Source organism: Dromiciops gliroides, chromosome 2, assembly GCF_019393635.1.
Source record: "Dromiciops gliroides isolate mDroGli1 chromosome 2, mDroGli1.pri, whole genome shotgun sequence".
NCBI classification, from domain to species: Eukaryota; Metazoa; Chordata; class Mammalia; order Microbiotheria; family Microbiotheriidae; genus Dromiciops; species Dromiciops gliroides.
The window spans coordinates 257,610,923-257,629,343 of NC_057862.1; the positions used below are offsets into that span (position 1 = coordinate 257,610,923).

The 18,421-nt window shown below is 38.0% G+C and overlaps 1 protein-coding gene across 1 annotated transcript; it reads left to right on the forward strand.

Moving 5' to 3' along the window:
* Positions 1-11,290: 11,290 nt before the first annotated feature.
* CCDC196 (coiled-coil domain containing 196) lies at positions 11,291-18,411 on the forward strand. The gene is made up of 8 exons (XM_043980636.1): positions 11,291-11,340; positions 11,446-11,598; positions 13,201-13,303; positions 14,168-14,218; positions 15,176-15,253; positions 16,277-16,336; positions 17,327-17,466; positions 18,390-18,411. Exons 1-8 carry the CDS (start codon positions 11,291-11,293, stop codon positions 18,409-18,411), a joined length of 657 nt encoding a protein of 218 aa, XP_043836571.1.
* The last annotated feature ends 10 nt before the right edge of the window (positions 18,412-18,421 follow it).

Consider the following 18,421-nt stretch of genomic DNA (forward strand, 5'->3'; position numbering starts at 1 on the left):
ATAAGAAACACTAAAAAGAAAATAGTCCCATTAATAAATGACGAGTGAGATGAAATGAGTTTTTGAAATAGGTGGGCTACTGAACCAATTTTGAAAATACAGCTATTAACAAGAAAAACCAAAAGGGTTGGGAGTATAAAAAGAAAGATGCCTATAAAGACTTGTCAGCAAAATAATGATAAATAGTAAGCAAAAGAATAGGGTATTTAGGGGGAGATGACAGTTTTCAAATTCGTACGCTTTAATATTCTACCTTCCCAATGGGGAAGGGGAAAAGTAATTAATGAATTTATTAACTCATAATTTCTTGGAATTTGGATTTGGATTCCTATAGCTTCTAATATCAAATATAGGCTCCATTGTTTAGCATTTAAACCTCCAGACTATCTTTCCACCTTATTGTACATTACTCTCCTTTCTACACACGATAATCTAGCCAATACACATTACAGTCTAGTGCTGGTCCTCGCACACACCTTCCTAGCCTCCATCTATAAGATCCCTGTTTTCTTCAAAACTCAGCTCAAGTTCAGTAGATATATACATATGTGAGTGTGTGTGTATATATATATATATATATACACACACATATACATACATACATATGTGTATATGTGTATGTACGTATATATGTATGTGTGTGTGTGTGTGTGTGTGTGTGTGTGTGTGTGTGTGTGTGTATCAAGGGCTCTTTACCTGGAGTCCACAGGCCAAAAGTCCATGGACAGGGCAGCTAGGTGGCACAGTGGATAGAGCACCGGCCCTGGATTCAGGAGTACCTGAGTTCAAATCCAGCCTCAGACACTTAACACTTACTAGTTGTGTGACCCTGGGCAAGTCACTTAACCCCAATTGCCTCACTAAAAAAAAAAAAAAGTCCATGGACAGATTTCAGTGATTCTATAAATGACATCTTTATTTGTACTAAATTTTGCTTACCTTTGTAATCCTATGTATTTTTTTAAATTACATTCACCAGACTAAGAAATGCATTTAGACACAAAAAAGGCTGAGCTGTTCTATACAAAGCTTTTTCTGATGCATTCATAGTTGCTAGTACGCCATAAAATAATCTTTAAAAAAAATTTTATATACTTATATATTTCAGTGTTGTCTCCTCCAATAGAACCTAGTTCCTTGACAACAGGGACTATTCTGTCTTGTCCTCTTTATCCCCAATGCCTGGCACTCCCCATCTCATAGCCAGGCACTTAATAAATACTTGTTGATTGACTATTTGTTATACTAAATATCTTCTGTGTCTTCATTCAGCCCCAGGACCACCAAGCTATATTTTAAACACCAGAGGCCATTCCTACTTCACTCAAATTTCCCTGTATTTTTCATTGGCTACCAAACATTAGTGTTGTTGGGTTTTTTTTAGAACCATTCAACTCCAACTCTACATTCCATATTCTTTAATCTATCCAGTACCAGCCCCAAAACTCACACATCATTACAATCCTTTAATGGACTCCTAAACATTAATTCCTCACACTTAGTTCCCTACAACATTTTTTCTACCTGCTTCCACTCCCTCAAAACAACAAACTAAATTCCCACATATCAGACTGTCCTAATAAAATGCATGGGTCTCCTGGTTTGCCAACCACCACTTATGTCTACCTCACATTCATAACATGAAGGTTGAAGTAAGAAAATTCAATGCTGATATGTTTGGTCTAGAGAGTCATTTGAGAATGAAGATCCATCACAGAGCAATAATAGTATTACTCACAGAGTAATAATAGTATCTCACATTTACATAGCATGCTAAGTATGAATTTATGAACTGAACTATATTATCTCCTTCATTTTCATTTAATTTTGAGTAGCAAATAATTAATATATGCAATAGGCTCCAGGGATACAAAGGCAAAAATGAAAACTTTTCTGCCCTAGAAGAAGCAACATTCTGTTAAAAAGTAGATAGTTGGGGGGAAAAAGGTAGACAGTGTTGGTGGACTCTAAGTGTGAAATAAGGCATACATTTTTGGGTGATGTTTGTCTAACTGTTTTTTGTTACAAGAGAGGGTTCAATTCAGTGGGGAGAGAAAATGACTGAAAAGTAAGAATAACAAAAAACAATCTTTGTCCAAAGGGATTTATAGTTGCATTCTATCAAAATACTTAAAGAACACACATTCTCCTTCACGGTTCTCTCTCCTTTAATTCTCAAGCCTCTGTAAAAAAGTTCTTCATTAATGCCAAACTGTTAATTTTGTTCTTTATGCAACTTTGACTCTTAATATTGTCTTAACCTTTCAGTTTTTGCTTTCAATTGTTGATTAAGGAAATCTAGAGTTCCTGATACTCTTCTGTTTTCCAGGTTCCTTTCTTCATGTTTCTCTTTTGATATTTTAATTGGGCAATTTGTTGTTCAAGTGTTCTACTGAATATACCAAAATATCTTCTAATATTTTGATATATCTTCAATAGTTTTATCAAATCTCTTCCACATGGTGGTATTTGAAACCTATACTTTAGGATATTCTGTGATCATTTAAGCTTTTCTCCTATGGTTCTTACGATAGCAAGAACCTTAACAGGTACTGTGCTATGCAAGATTCTGAAATATTTTTGTTTTCTGTAAAATACTGTGGGAGAATTAATTTGTTCATTCTGAATAACATATTCTAAATTAATATGACTATAGCCGATAACAGATTTTTTCTTTTTTTTCTTTTTCTTTTTTTCCCTTTCTTTCTTTTATTTTTTGTGGGGCAATGAGGATTAAGTGACTTGCCCAGGGTCACACAGCTAGTAAGTCAAGTGTCTGAGGCTGGATTTGAACTCAGGTCCTCCTGAATTCAGGGCAGGTGCTTTATCCATTTTGCCATCTAGCTGCCCCCAAGATAACAGAATTTTTAAAATTATTGTTTGCCAGCTGGACTCATGTTAACAAAAAAGGGATTTTCAGAATTCCAATCTATATATGCCCATCTCCTTTTCAAAATCATTCGAGATGTCAGTTCTTTTTTTGTCATCTACTGTGTAATTAGTTATGGTTTTTGCAATTCACATTAAAGCTTTTCAGTAATTTAAAGGTCTTCAACGTTGCCCTCTTCCAATTTTAGTAGCTTTTTTATTTCATACCCTATTTTGTCTAACCTACATATAAGGATGAAATGTGTGTGTGTGATTGTCTTACCCTGATTATATAGTTATATAGTTGTATGACTTGGAGTTAATGTTGTCATTGACAAAAAGCAGCATAAAGACCTTGCCTATAACTGCTGAGATCTTTTTTCCATTTTTATTATAATACTGGCACACAATAAATGTATTCCAGTCTTTACTGATCTGTGCCGCTTGATATTTCTGATTTATACCAAAGAATCTTCCCTTGTTGTGCTTACACATGAAGAGTCTTACTCATTCTGCTTTCATCTATGTCATGCTGATTGATCATTATAACTATTTCAAGTGGGATCAGTCTCAACTATTTCTCAGATTCATAGTAGTGATTTTATTACCCTAACCAGGTTGCTAACCCACAGTCTACTCCAGCTTTTCAAAGTTCCTTCTTGACCTTCACAGGAGGCAGTTAGGTGACCCAGTAGATAGAACACTGGGCTCTATCCACTGATTATCCAGTCAGGAAGACCTGAGTTCAAATCCAGCCTCAGATACTCACTATCTGTGTTACCCTGGGCAAGTCATTTAACCTCTTAATAGACTGGAGAAGGAAATGGCAATCCATTCCAATATCTTTGCTAAGAAAATCCCATGGACAATATTGGTGTACTATGATCCACAAATTCACAAAGAGTTGGACAAACCTGAACAATAATTTGATCTTGAATCTCAGGGTACAGTGAGTCACTAATGAACTTCAAAGCCCTCACTGGCATTCCCTTTCTTCATCATTGTTTCCACTTCAGAATATGGACAATGGGCTTTGGGGGAAAGGGGGGAGGTGAGGTCTCATTATTGTTGCTGTTGTTAACATCAATGGTAGTAATCATAAAAGCCTAGTATAGTGAACATAGGACTAGGACAAATCAGGGCAAACTTCTTAACTCCCTGCATCTCTTGCTTTATCTAAAAAATGAATAAGTTAAAGTAGATGATTCTCTAAGGACATTTCTGCTCTGAACAAAATAAACAATATATGTAAAATTAAGCTATAATTTTCTTTAATTCTAATATGTCTTTGTAACCATATTGCTCCAAATTCAGTGTGCAATTTCCCCCTAAACATGACTTTTGCAAAACCCGAGTATGATAAGTCCTTAGCCAGATCCTAACAATGCAGGTGGTAAATAAGAAAAGATTAACAGAACAAGAAATAGATAATATAAATAACCTATACTCAGAAAAATAAAATAGAGAAGACAAAAAGAACTCCCAAAGAAACAAAACCTAGGACTAGGTAGATTTATATATGAAACCTATCAAACATTCAAAAACAATTAATCCAGGGCAGCTAGGTGGCACAGTGGATATAACACTGGCCCTGGATTCAGGAGGACTTGAGTTCAAATGCAGCCTCAGATACTTAACACTTACTAGCTGTGTGACCCTGGGAAAGTCACTTAACCCCAATTGCCTCACCAAAACCAAAAAACAAACAAACGAATAAACAAAAAACACAATTAATCCCAATATTGCATACATTATTTGCAAGTATAGAAAAGGAAAGAATTTTATAACACTCTTTCTATGAGACAGATTTAATACTGATGTTTAAACAAGGGACATAGAAAGCAAATACAACACAAAATACAGGCCATATTGACCAACATTTCTTTTTTTTAAGTAATAAACATTTTTATTTATAGTTTTAGGTTCCAATTTTTGTCCCTCCTTCCCTCCCTCCTGCCCCCCCCCCGCAGTGGTAAGCAATCAGATATAGGTTATGCATGTGCAGTTATGTAAAACATTACCATTTTATTCGTTTTGTATAAGAAAACTCGAATAAAAGAAAAACAATGAAATAAAGTGTAAAATAGCATGCTTCAGTCTGTGTTCCATCAATATCAGTTCTTTCATTGGAGATGGATAGTATGTTTCAAGGATAGTCCTTTGTGTTGTCTTGGATTATTGTTCTGTTGAGAATAGTTGTCTTTTACTGTTCTTCATCAAACAATATTGCTGTCTGTGCAGTGTTATCTTGGTTCTGCTCTCTTCACTATACATCAGTTCATACGAGTCTTTCCAGGCCTTTCTGAAATCATCCTGCTTATCATTTCTTATAGCACAAAAATATTCCATCACCATCATATACCACAGTTTGTTTAGCTATTCCCCAATTGATGGGCATTCCTTTGATTACTAATTCTTTCTTTTTCTTTTTTTAGTGAGGCAATTGGGGTTAAGTGACTTGCTCAGGGTCACACAGCTAGTAAGTGTTAAGTGTCTGAGGCCGGATTTGAACTCAGGTACTCCTGACTCCTGGGCTGGTGCTCTATCCACTGCGCCACCTAGCTGCCCCTTGATTACCAATTCTTAGCCACCACAAAAATAGCTGTGGGATTTGACCAACATTTCTACAAAAAAAATATATCAAATATTAGTAAAGAAGCTACTGTAATATATTTATGAGATTATAACCAAGTTGCATTAATATTAAAAATTCACAGGGCAGCTAGGTGGCACAGTGGATAAAGCACCGGCCCTGAATTCAGGAGGACCTGAGTTCAAATCCAGCCTCAGACACTTGACACTTACTAGCTGTGTGACCTTGGGCAAGTCACTTAACCCTCATTGCCCAGCAAAAAAAAAAAAATTCAGTTGGTTCAATATTAGGTAAACTATAGGTATAATAGACCAAATCAATTACAATAATTAAAATGACAGGATTACATCAATAGATGGGGAAGAAGAAAAAGGAATATAGTTGATAGATGATAGATAGATAGATAGATAGATAGATAGATAGATAGATAGATAGATAGATAGATAGAGATAAGTAGAGATCGAAATAGAGATAGAGATAGAGATAGGTAGAGATAGAGACAGACATAGAGATAGATGTAGAACAGATCACCTACTATGTACCAGGCATCATGTTAAATGTCTTTTACAAGTCTTATTTTATTTGATCCTCACACCAACACTGAAATGTAGGTACTATTATTATCCCTATTTTACAATTGAGGACACAAAGGCAGGCAATGATTAAGTGACTTGCTCATAGTCACACAGCTAATAATTGTCTGAAGCAAGATCTGAATTCAGCTCTTCCTGACCAGTGTTCCTGTCCAGTGTTCTACCCCACAACCAGCTGCTTCTATGCAGAAAAGAAAAAAACAAAAACCTTTCAACAAAACACAATAATGCCTATACACACACACACACACACACACACACACACACACACACACACACACACACACATATATATATAATTTTTTTTTTAAGGTTTAGGGTAAAATGGTCTATTCCTTAACATGCTAAGTCGTATCTCTGGAAAACTAAGACCTAACATTATCTGTAATGGGGGAGGAAGCTGTAGGCCTTTCTAATAATAACAGAGGTAAAGTAAGGATATCTTTTATTGTCACTGTTATTTTATATATACGACCTTGATACCTTTCCCTCCCATTTTCTCCAGCAGATTGTTCACTCAATTATTTTCCACCTCATCTTCAGTCTCTCACTATCTACTACTTCCTTCCCCACTACCTCCAAACATACTCACATCCCATCCAACCTTCACACAAGAATCTGTTCAAATTATTCATCCTATATCTCTGCCTCTTTCTAGGCTAAATGCCTGTAACATATTTTCCACATTCACTACATCTTTATCCTCTCTTTTCATTCACTCTACATATAAGGTTTTGCAATCTGGATTCTGACTACATCACTCAAATGAAACTGTTCTCTACAAAATACCTGTGATCTCTTAACTGACAATTTTTATGGTCAATTTTCAGTCCTAAACTGTACTTAATCTTTGCTGCATTTGACACTCCTCCTTACTAGAGATACTGTCTCCTGTTTGTGATTTCATAACACTACTCTCTCCTACTTCTCCTGAACCTTCTGACCACTCCTCAATTTCTTTTATTTGGCCATCATTCACACCATATCCTGGGCCTGTTGTCTCCCTACAGTCTCTCTTAGTGAGCTCATCAGCTCCCATGGATTTAATGAACATCTTATTGTCATTTTCTGGTACCCTGTAGTTCCAAATTCCAGTACAGTTTTAATGGGAATTCCACCTGGTTCTGAATTTTATAGATCTTTGAATTTAATAGATTTTTGCTCAGTTTTCTTCAGCATGCCAGTGGACCCTGACAGCCAATACCTTTTTGCTTCCACCTGGAACAGAAAATAGTATGCCTGAACAGTGTTTCCACAGTTATTATGAGTTCCTAGCTTGTTTTTCTCAAACTATAGTTAGAGATTTGGCAAAAGTTAAGCTCCCTGGTGGTTTTATTCTGATTAGGTATGTAGATGGTCTATTATTCTGTTCATTCCCTTTTAAGGTCTCTTGACACATTTCTGTGCATCTTCTTAATCAAGTTTTTTTTTTAAAGATGATAAAGTCTCTAAGAATTTTATAAAGCCTGAGGATATATACATGGAATATATTTTAAAGAGAGATGGATGCCAATTGACTCCAGGCAGCTTAACTACCACCCATATCCTCCTCAATCTCAGGTCAAAAAGCAATTGAGGGGGCAGCTAGGTGGCACAGTGGATAAAGCACTGGCCCTGAATTCAGGAGGACCTGAGTTCAAATCAGGCCTCAGACACTTGACGCTTACTAGCTGTGTGACCCTGGGCAAGTCACTTAACCCTCATTGCCCTGCAAAAAATTTTTTTAAAAAAAAGAGGGGGGGGGCAGCTAGGTGGCACAATGGATAGAGCCCCAGCCCTGGAGTCAGGAGGACTTGAGTTCAAATCTTGCCTCAGACACTTGACACTATCTGTGTGACCTTGGATAAATCACTTAACCCCAATTGCCTCACCAAAAAACCAAAAAGCAATTGAGGACGTTTTTAAGTCTGACTAATTATGGTAAACGATGGATCCTAGGATATATTTTTGTTGTAGTGGAGTCATTTTCAGTTGTGTCCCACTGTTCATGACCCCATTTGGGGTTTTCTTGGCAAAGATATTGGAGTGGTTTGCCATTTCCTTCTCCAGCTTATTTTACAGATCAGGAAACTGAGAAAAAGTTAAATGACTTGCCCAGGGTCACACAACTAGTAGGCGACTGAGGCCAGATTTGAATTCATGAAGATGAGTCTTTCTGACTCCAGACCTCGTGCTTTATCCACTGTCCCACCCAGAGCAGTATAGTGCTTACGGCATTGCAGGATATACTACTGTGGCTAAACCCTGTTATGCTATACTACTGGACACTCATTGCTTCTACTTCCTCTCCTCTCCTCAGCTCTTTGAAATCAAGCTTTGATTGATCATTCAAGTGAAAGTGCTCTCTCCTAAATTATCAGAGAATAATAAAATCTAATGGTCTTTTCTCAAGCCTAATCCTTTTCAGCCTATCTGCTGCATTTGGTACTATTGAACACCTTCTCTTCTTAGGCATTCTTTCCTCTCTGAGTTCTCATGACATTCCTCTCTCCTCATTGGCTTACTATGTGAATATTCCTTCTTAGTATCCTTAGCTGGCTCATCATTTACATCATGACTCCCCACTGTGGGTGTTCCCTAAGATCCTTTTTTCCTTTTCTACTTTCTCTCTTGGTAATCTCATAAACTCACCTAGATTTATCTATAATCTCTATACAGATAACTCCCATTTGTATGTCCAAACCCAATCTCTCCCATGAACATCAGTTCTGTATTGCCAAAATCAATCAACATTAAACACCTACTATTTGCCAGGAACTATGCTAAGTGCTGAGGAAACAAAAAGAGGCAAAAGACAATCTTTGACCTCAAGGAGTTTACAATCTAATAGGGGAGACAACATGCAAACAAATTTATACAAAGCAAGCTATATACTGGCTAGCTAGGAAAAAATTAACAAAGGGAAGGCATTAGAATGAAGAATTCCTAGAATTAAGAATCACTGATTGGATATTTCATAACAGAGACATTTTCAACTCAATATGTCTAAAATTAATCTTTTCCCCATAAACCTTCCCTTCCTTCGAATTTTCTTATTTATATCAAAGGTACCACCATTTTTCCAGTGTTTTAGTGGTATTCTCAACTACTCCCTCCCCTCACATCACATATCAATTAATTTGCCAAGCATTGTCATTTCTTTTCTGATTGCTTCTCTCCATTCACATGACTACCACTTTTATTAAGCCCTCATCAATTCTTGCCCAGACAATTACCAACCTTCTCCAAACTGCTCTCCTTTCCTCACATTTCTCACCACTCCGGTCCATCCTTCACATTGATGCCAAAGAGAAAATCTGACCATATGATTCCCCTACTTCACCAACTCCCGTGCCTTCCTATTGACTCTACTAGGATAAACAATAAACTCCCTATAAACCTGGCCCCAAACTTCTCTTTCCAATTTCATTGGACATTATTCTCCTCCTTGTACTCTAAAACCCAGACAAATGGGCATTCTCTCTATCCCTTACTTACTATATTCTATCTCCCATCTCCAATGAGTTTGCACTCCCCCATCCCTGGAACAAGCCTCTTTCTACCTCTGCCTCATAGAATTTTACTCTTCCTTTAAAATGCTGCTCAGCTCAGGTGCATTCTTCAGCATGAAGCTTTTCCTGACCTTTCTACCCCTCCAGCAGGTAGTGTCCTTTCCACCTCAGTCCCTTGTACTTTACATTGTCTGCATGTGTAGACACATATAAGTATTTATTAATTTTATATTTCTATGTACAGATTTCTGTAAGTATCTCCCCCATTTGAATGTAAGCTCATTATGAGTAGGGATTGTGGTGTGGTATTGTGCAGTATGCTGTTGAAGAGAGCTAATCTCTGTGTGTGTGTGTGTGTGTCCATCTCTGTGTGTCTCTCTCTCATTGGTACCCATCTTCATTTGGATCTGTGGGTATGGTTTTTTCTATAGCTTCTCTTTTCCTGTGATTCCTTCCCTTAAGAATGGGAGACATATTCTGTCAGTCATTGTCTGGATCCATTCCATTACAGGGTCAGGCCAGCTCCCCACAGGATTTTCTGTCTTCCAGCAGACACTGCTTCCAGTTTCCTATTATATAGTAACAAGTACATTTCCCTAGAATAGATACAAGGTAAATGTTTCTTCTTCTAGTTGCTGAAGTAGGCTTGCATTCCCACTTCTATTTCTATCCTGTATGACTCAGTTGAATAATGCATTTGTTTCTTGATGCCTTCCAGGCACTGAGTGAAACGCACTCTTTTTATTGGAAAACTCAAGGGTGAATTAGACCACATTAATTTTAAACATTAGCTGTATGTGGCTAATGGGCATAGGGTACTATCAGATGGGATCCCTAAGTTTCCTTAAATCTCATCATTTCAGGTTACCTGCCCAGGTTAGTAGATGAGGCAGAAGATTTTCATTCAAGGATCCAATAGGCAACAACTTTCATGCTGAATTACCCAGACAAAAATCAAATATGGAAAGACAAGAAAATATAGATGTATTTATCTCATTGTCTTAGAATATCAGCTTCTTGAAATGTGTTGGCTCTATCACTTCTATATGATATCAAGTACATATGGTGTTTAGTAATCATTCAAAAATAGCATCCATCAATCAAGTCATTAAGTAGAATTTGGTGACATCACCTAAAGCAACATAATATATTCATTGCTTGTCTTGGAGTTTGTTGGAAAATGTGGGGACAAGTTGAACTAATTGTCTGGGAAGGGAAGGGGAGGGAAGGGAAGGGAAGAGAGGAAGAAAGGGACAGAGTGAGGGGGGAAGAAGGAAAGGAGGAAGAGAGGGAGGGAGGGAGGGACCTACTTTCAGCAGCAATAAGAATAGGAATTCCATAGCTTACATTATAATTGAAGTCAAAATGTCTTATTTTAAAATAGTCCATAACCAGAAATGTCTGAAGATACTCTAATGATCTGTAAGGAAAGAATAGATAGGATAGATATCTTTGGATATTTGATCCTAAAATATCTATTTAGGGATAAGACCGATCAAATGTATGTGGGGCATCTCCAGGGAACAAGCTGCAAGTAACTCTAAAGCTCCTAAACAGAACTGTTGTCATTGTTGCCTTCGGTGCATTGTGACCTCAAGCTATATAACTAACAAGTCCAGGACAGCAAGGGGCAAAGAGCAGCAACATTAAAGAGAAGATGTATTAACTAGTAGAGAAAAAAAAAAGGAACAAATTTTGAAGAAGCCCTTTTTGTTTCCAGGGTTGAATGAAACTACACTTTTAAGATGACCAGTGGCACAAACCCTTCCCAATCTTTCCGAAATTCTAAAATAAGGTGAATCTTTGGTGGGAACTATTTTTAGGCAAAGGGCAGAGGGGGGAGGGAGGTAGGTTGTCTCTATTTTTTCCCCAAGTACAATATTAATGGTATCTTCTGCAGAATTTCTAGAAAACAGGACAATTACCTAAAAGAATTAAATGAGGACCTGAAAATAAGAAAACGGGAGTTGATGGAGATGCTGAAACCCCTGGAAGAGAAGAATGGCACCTTACTCCAGAACTTAATGACTAATTTAGAAGAAAAACAAAAAAGGTAAAAATTCCCTGAGGGTCACAGAGGCAGGAAGTCTGGAGAATCTTTGATATCACAGGGTGGGGAGTGCTTTCTTTTTAAAAAAGGAAGTGTGGATAACAAAATTGTCATACACAAAATGGTACAGGCATGGAGAAAGAAGCATTGGAGCTTCTTCCAGTATGATCAGAAAGTTGTTTATCAATGGTCCAATTCTCTGAGATATGGCATAAAGGTACAGAAGGAATTCTTGGCACTCTGGTATAACTTTATGAAAAAGAAGTTGGGATGAGGGGCACATTCCTCTCCTTACAATAGCCGGAGATATCCTAAGTGATCTAAGCAGGTATGTCCAGGCTGAACCCTTTCAAAAGAGAAAATGATTTAAAGCAGAAAAGGGGAAAAGTTCTTTTCAAAAGCCTATTTGTCCCTAACCTTTCTTGTTGTTCATTCATGTCTGACTCTTTGTGACTCTGTATGGAGTTTTACTGGAAAAATATTGGAGTGGTCTGCCATTTCCTTTTCCAGTGGATTAAGGCAAACAGAGGTTAAGTGAATTGCCCAGGATTACCCACGTAGTGAATGGCTGAAGTTAGATCTGAACTCAGGTCTTCCCGACTTCAGGTCCAGTGAGCCACCTAGCTGGCCCTTTTCTAAGGGCTTAGATATTTTTGCTTTAAGGCAAGTATAATTACTGACCCAAGAATGCAGCTGATATGCCTATCAGAAGGTTGTCTCATCTGGGTAGTGGGACAAGTTGGAAATCTCATTTATCTTGCATACTGAGGAGGAATCTGAGAGAGATCATGGCATTGTGGAGTCAGAAAGACCAGGTTCCAAGTTTAGCTTCTGAGGGGCAGCTAGATGGCACAGTGGATAGAACACCCACCCTGAAGTTAGTAGGACCTGAGTTCAAATTTGACCTTAGACACTTACTAGCTCTGTGACCCTGGGCAAATCACTTAACCCTGACTGCTTCCCAAAAAATTAAAAAAAAAGAAAAGAACGTCTGGTTTCTGATACAGAACAACTATGTAATAAAGGACACTTACTCACTTAACCCCTCAGTGCCCTCAGGCAACATTCTAAGACAGATTTCAAGGGGTCTTAGAACTTAGATGGGAAAACATTACATTGTCATTTCAATATAACTGGCTTCATTTTTAATCATATGCATTTTACTTTATGCACTTAGAAACTTATTTTAAGAAAGAGTCCCTAGCCCTCACCAGACTGATAAAGGGGTCCATGATACACACAAAATGGTTAGGAACTCTTGTTCTAAAGCTACAAATTACAAATTGATGATCTGTATTTGTGGTGGGAATATTAAAACAGGTATTTCTCACACTGATGAAATCACAGATCTAATCAAGAAAGAACAAGCAGACTCAAGGGGATGAATAGGTGGGAACTTTCTGGGAAAGTTGAACTAGTATGAACTAGGGCAGAAATCTCATTAATTATGGAGAACTGATTCTTTTCGGAGGTATTCCAAAAGCTCCCCTAATAGTCTAGCTTTGATACCACTCCTTTTGCAAGGGAGCTCTCAGGTCCCAGGAGCTAAGTTTTCTCTTTTTTGCAGAGAATGCTTATACTTGATGCCTTCTCCCTACCTTATAGTCTGCAGATCATGAGGCAGATCATGGCAGGGAAGGAGGGTGATTCTGATGATTCCATAGTCCTGGAGATGATCAAGGAAGCAGAAGATCTAAAACAGAACCTGGTAAGAGGGTCTGGGGTTGGAAATAGTACCCTGGGCAGGGTTCAGAGGGTTTGTGAAGGCAGACTTAAGGCACACCTGGGCCATGACATTTACAACAGTCTATATGATTGTAGTAGATAATGTTTCCTGCACACACATACACAAAGGCATACACACAAGCACGCACACATACATTTCCTTGTAACACTGTTGTGAGCACAGAAAAAGCTCATGTTGACTCCTATCGGACAGATATACAGGGTAAATGTTCTGGGAGGAAGACGTGAAGGATGTCAAGAATACAAGTTCTTTGATTTTCTTTGTGACTTCCTAGGCCACAAGCATATTTGCTCTTCACATCTCAGCATAAGTAGGAAATTTCCCTTAAAAAAAAAAAAAAAGGATTTCACTATCCCCCTTAAGGCAATAAAAAAAAAAAAAGAATCAGCGATATAAAGGGTATTGTGTGTGGGGGGGGTTAATGTTATAAAAGAGATATAGGATTTAAAGTGCTATGGAAGTGACCACCCTTCTCCCCCACCCCCAAAGACATCAAAAGGCAGAGAAAGCTGAAAGGCATTTGTTATTTTTTTAATCATTTGTCATCAGCATTTCAATGTTAACATAATCAATGTCATTAACATGAATCCCTTTAAAAAGGATTTCTAGTCTGTAACTGCATAATTTTTTCCCTTTAAAATTATAAAACTCATCTCTTGCTTTTCTGGAATATTTGATAAAGCATTGCCTTCTTTTACAGGATAGCCTTCAGGCTCCACCCTCCCTTCTCCACCCCCTCCTCACCCTTCAGTGCCCCTTCCCATCTCACAGTATATGTAGCAGGACAAAAACAAAACAAAACAAAAAACTCATATTTCTCTACAGGAAAAAAAAAACAAGCTGCTTCGAAGAGAAATGGAGTTGCTGTGGAACAAGGTAAGAAATTCTAGGGCCTCCTGAAATCACAGGAAACTCTACCCTTATCACTACCATTAAAGAGACTATTTTCACCCCTGAGACATTTGATACAATAAAGTTAGGTCTTAGTTAATATCTAGTGTTCAATAATCAGTCATTAAGTGTTGGAAGCTGGTGGAGCAGTAAACCTTGCCATTAGGAAGACATGAGTTCAAATGTGAACTAAGGCACTTTTTAGCTGTGTGATTCCAGGCAAGTCATTTAACTTCTGTCTGGCTCAGTTTCCTCAAATATAAAATAGGGATAATCATAGTTACCACCTCATAGAGTTATTACACAAATAAAATAATATAGATAAAATGCTTCACAGTGACTAACACAAAGTAGTTGCTTAATAAATGCTTGTTTCCTTCCTTATTTAGCACCAACTCTGTGCCAGGCATTGGATGCAAAAAGGAATACTAATGCAGTCCCTGGGGAAAGGAAGTTTTCTTGGGTTTTATGTATCAATCCTCTGACCAGAAATAACCTATGCCTTTGTGTGGTTTTGATTTTTTAATACTTTTCCCTCCATCTTTCCACAAGAAATATTTGGGTGCCATTAAGACCAGGTCACAGATATGGCAGCACTAAGCACCATTAATTGTTAATAGAATTTGGCTCCTGAGGTCCTTAGAGGAAAAACACTAAGAGATGCATGAGGACATTTCCTCTAATGGACCCTAGCTCAACCAGAATGATTTTCAAAAGAAGATGGCTGATATTCCTACTAAGGAAAAACTATTTTGGTTATTCCTCTTCCTAGGAAAGAGAGAGGCAAAGATGGAAGAAACTTTTTTCATTCTGGGTTCTCCTTGAGAGTAATACTGGACAGAGAGAAAGTGTTTTCCAGTAGAAAAACTGAAACCTTAAACCCATCTTTCCACACCTCACCAATGTAAAGTTGTATCATTTTGTTCTGTTTGATTCCATCAGCAAGCAATTGAAGATGAGTATCGTATGCGACAGAAAGCAATGCTACTCAGAGGCAAGGCAGAAATGCAGGCGTTAAAGGCAAGTGTACTCTATGCTGCTCAGAATTCTCAAGCCTTTTAACATAACACAGCTAGAAGCATGAAGCTGGGAGACAGGATCACCTTGGGTAGGCAGGATAGGTAATGTGTTTGGCTATCTTGTTGGTTATCAGATGTATTATCTTGCCTATGCCTGTGTATAGGTGGTACCTATGCCACTGACTGCACTCCCTTCCTGGGTTCTCCTCTCCCTTTAGCTCTGTTCTTTCATCCCAGGCTCCCTAATCCCCTCACCACCTAGGAAGAACTGAAGGGACACATCACATGCAGAGAAAGTAAAGGAGGTAAGAAAAGTAGTGAGACCTTTCTTAGCGTTAGTGGCTTGGCTGTCAGAAAAATAATTCCAGAAAGAACCTGACTGCTTCAATAAGACAAAATGAAGTATAGAAAGGAGAGGTTAAGGTGAGCTCCCAAATGGATGTGAGTTTTCCCTGCAGACCTGGTTCCCTGTTGTATATTGCATTTCACTGACTCGATAAGCTTCTAGGATGTCTGAAGTGTTAGGGTCTGTCCCAATCATTATCATTCCACAATGTGTTGGACAGTGGTGTACGGCTGAGTATTTTGAAAGGTTGTTAGAGGGGGCAGCTGGATAGCGCAGTGGATAGAGCACCGGCCCTGGAGTCAGGAGTACCTGAGTTCAAGTCCGGCCTCAGACACTTAACACTTACTAGCTGTGTGACCCTGGGCAAGTCACTTGGCCCCAATTGCCTCACTAAAAAAAAAAAAAAAAAGGTTGTTAGAGGAGCCTTTGATGTATCACATGATTAGAATCTGTCTACAATCTTCTCATTCAAAGGAAACAAATTTCATTTATTTAATTTTTTCATTTGAGGTTTTTCTACCACATTTTTATCAATTTACCAAAAAACATTCATAGATCAGCAGGGCAAAGTGTATCCATAATGGTGTTTGATACTATGGGAATTTCATAGCTTATGGAGAAGACTGCTCTTTAACCTCAATTTGATTTTTCACCATGAGACTCTTTTCTTTCACTTAGGAAAGGCTTCAGAGGGACAAGGAACAGGTCATTTTCCAAGAGGATACCGACGATGTTCAGGTACCAACACTCCTGACTTTGGACATGGGGTACAAATTTAAAGTTATCAGGGTATCTTCAAATTATTTGCTGATAAACCTCACATTCAATGAAAACAAAATCAGCTTTCAGCAGTAGCAATAGATCTTGACTCCTGACTTTTATCTAAAAAGTAGCACAATTATCCATTGTATAAGAAGAGAAAGTAACCTCCAAACAGGATTCTAGAGTCTAAGATTGACCCTATATAAAACTGTAAAGTAGGCAAATCTTGCCTTTAGAGAACTCTATCCTTTTGACATGCTTCCCAGCCCTAATTTCCTCATCTCCAGGTGCCATCTGTAGCAACTCTACCAAGTGTCTATTCTGAGCTCCTTTCTTTTTCCCATAGCCTCCTCCTTCCAGGAGCAGATTGATATGGAAAGAAGACTGGATTTGACATCAAAGACATGGGTTCAAATCCTTGCTTTGCCCCTATGTACTTGTGTGACATAGAGCAAGACACAACTCCCTGGGTCCTTAAGTTTCCTCATCTGTAAATTAAGGGAGTTTGAGAAGATTACCTGTGAAGTCCCTTTAAACTCTAAATCTATGATGCTATGATCCCTTCTCCCAGACCCTAGCATTATTTAGGTAACCTGGTGAATGGTAATGGATTCATCAATGAAATAATATCTGCTGATTGTGTTGCTAATCCCCAGATAATGATAAAGAGATAAGTATTTCCTTATGGGAGATTAAGCAATTTAATGAAAGAATGCTAGATTGAGAATTGAAAGGGTTCTGTTTCTGGATTTACTGTGCAGTCATTGAATAATTTTGAACAAATCACATCTCTCTGGTTCATTTCTTCTGTCTGAATTAGGAATAAATAATAGCCCACCTCTCTGAGACTGCGCAGGAATTAATAGGAGTTTGTTGTCAATCCTTGAGTAGAAGGCAATGAGTAGTTAGGATTTATAGGTTTACAGAAGTAACCAAGTATTTAGCTAATTATTGTTTTCCCAAAAGGAACTTCATAGTAAAGTGATTGAGGAGAAGATTGAAGCTCTGACGAAACCCCAAAAGACAAATGATCTGCAATTATTAAACTATTTAAAGCAGAATTTGGAGACACCTCAAATTAGCCCCAAACTTCTTATCACCCCAAGGTAGGTAGAGAGTAGGGTAAGTGTATTTCTGAGGAAGGACTTGGTAGTTTAGGGTTTTGTAACAGACTGAGGAATCTTAATTTAGGAAACTGAGAGCTATTGCCTCTGGTGGTCCAAAGAGTTTGTATAGTACTTTAAAGTTTGCAAGTATTTTATGTCCATTATCTCATTTCATCCTCATCACAATCCTATGAGGTATGGGTGGTATTATTGTTCCTACTTTACATATGAGGAAACTGGGGGTTAGAGAAGGTAAATGACTCTACCTTGGGTCACACAGCAAGTCAGGTTATCCCACCAGAGTTGGTGAATTCCTGGATCTTTATTAGACTATGCTTGTCACTAGCAGAAGCTCAAAGGAAATCCACAGATATGAAAGTGATAAATACGTGTGTTTGTTTCACTAGCCTAGGCATTCCTTATATGTAAAAGTTTACCTTTTAAGAGTGAAGGAATGGGGTGCAGCTAGGTGACGCAATGGATAAAGCACTGGGCCTTGGATTCAGGAGGACCTGAGTTCAAATCTGACCTCAGATACTTGATACTCACTAGCTGTGTGACTCTGGGCAAGTCACTTAACCCTCATTGCCCCACCAAAAAAAAAAAAAAGAGTGAAGGAATGAGTCTGAAAGGGGGTAGAAAAGGGAGAAAAGGTGTTAAACTTACACATAGCTTAGGGAATACTTAGGGAGTACTACAGAAAGGAATCAGGCATTAAGAGATGTTACATAAGTATAAGCAATGTGTATTCTTTCTTACTTTTACTTATCCTTTCATCTTGGACTTGACATAATGCTTTAAACTCTCCCTCAATGCTCAGCACAGTGTTCTCCATACATTGTAGGTATTCAGCAAATGTTTGTGGAATTGGAAATGGAAATCTTGGACTACTAATATTAGTGTGGCTAATTAATTTTTTACAGCCAATCTGTAAACCCATCATAAAAGAACTAAA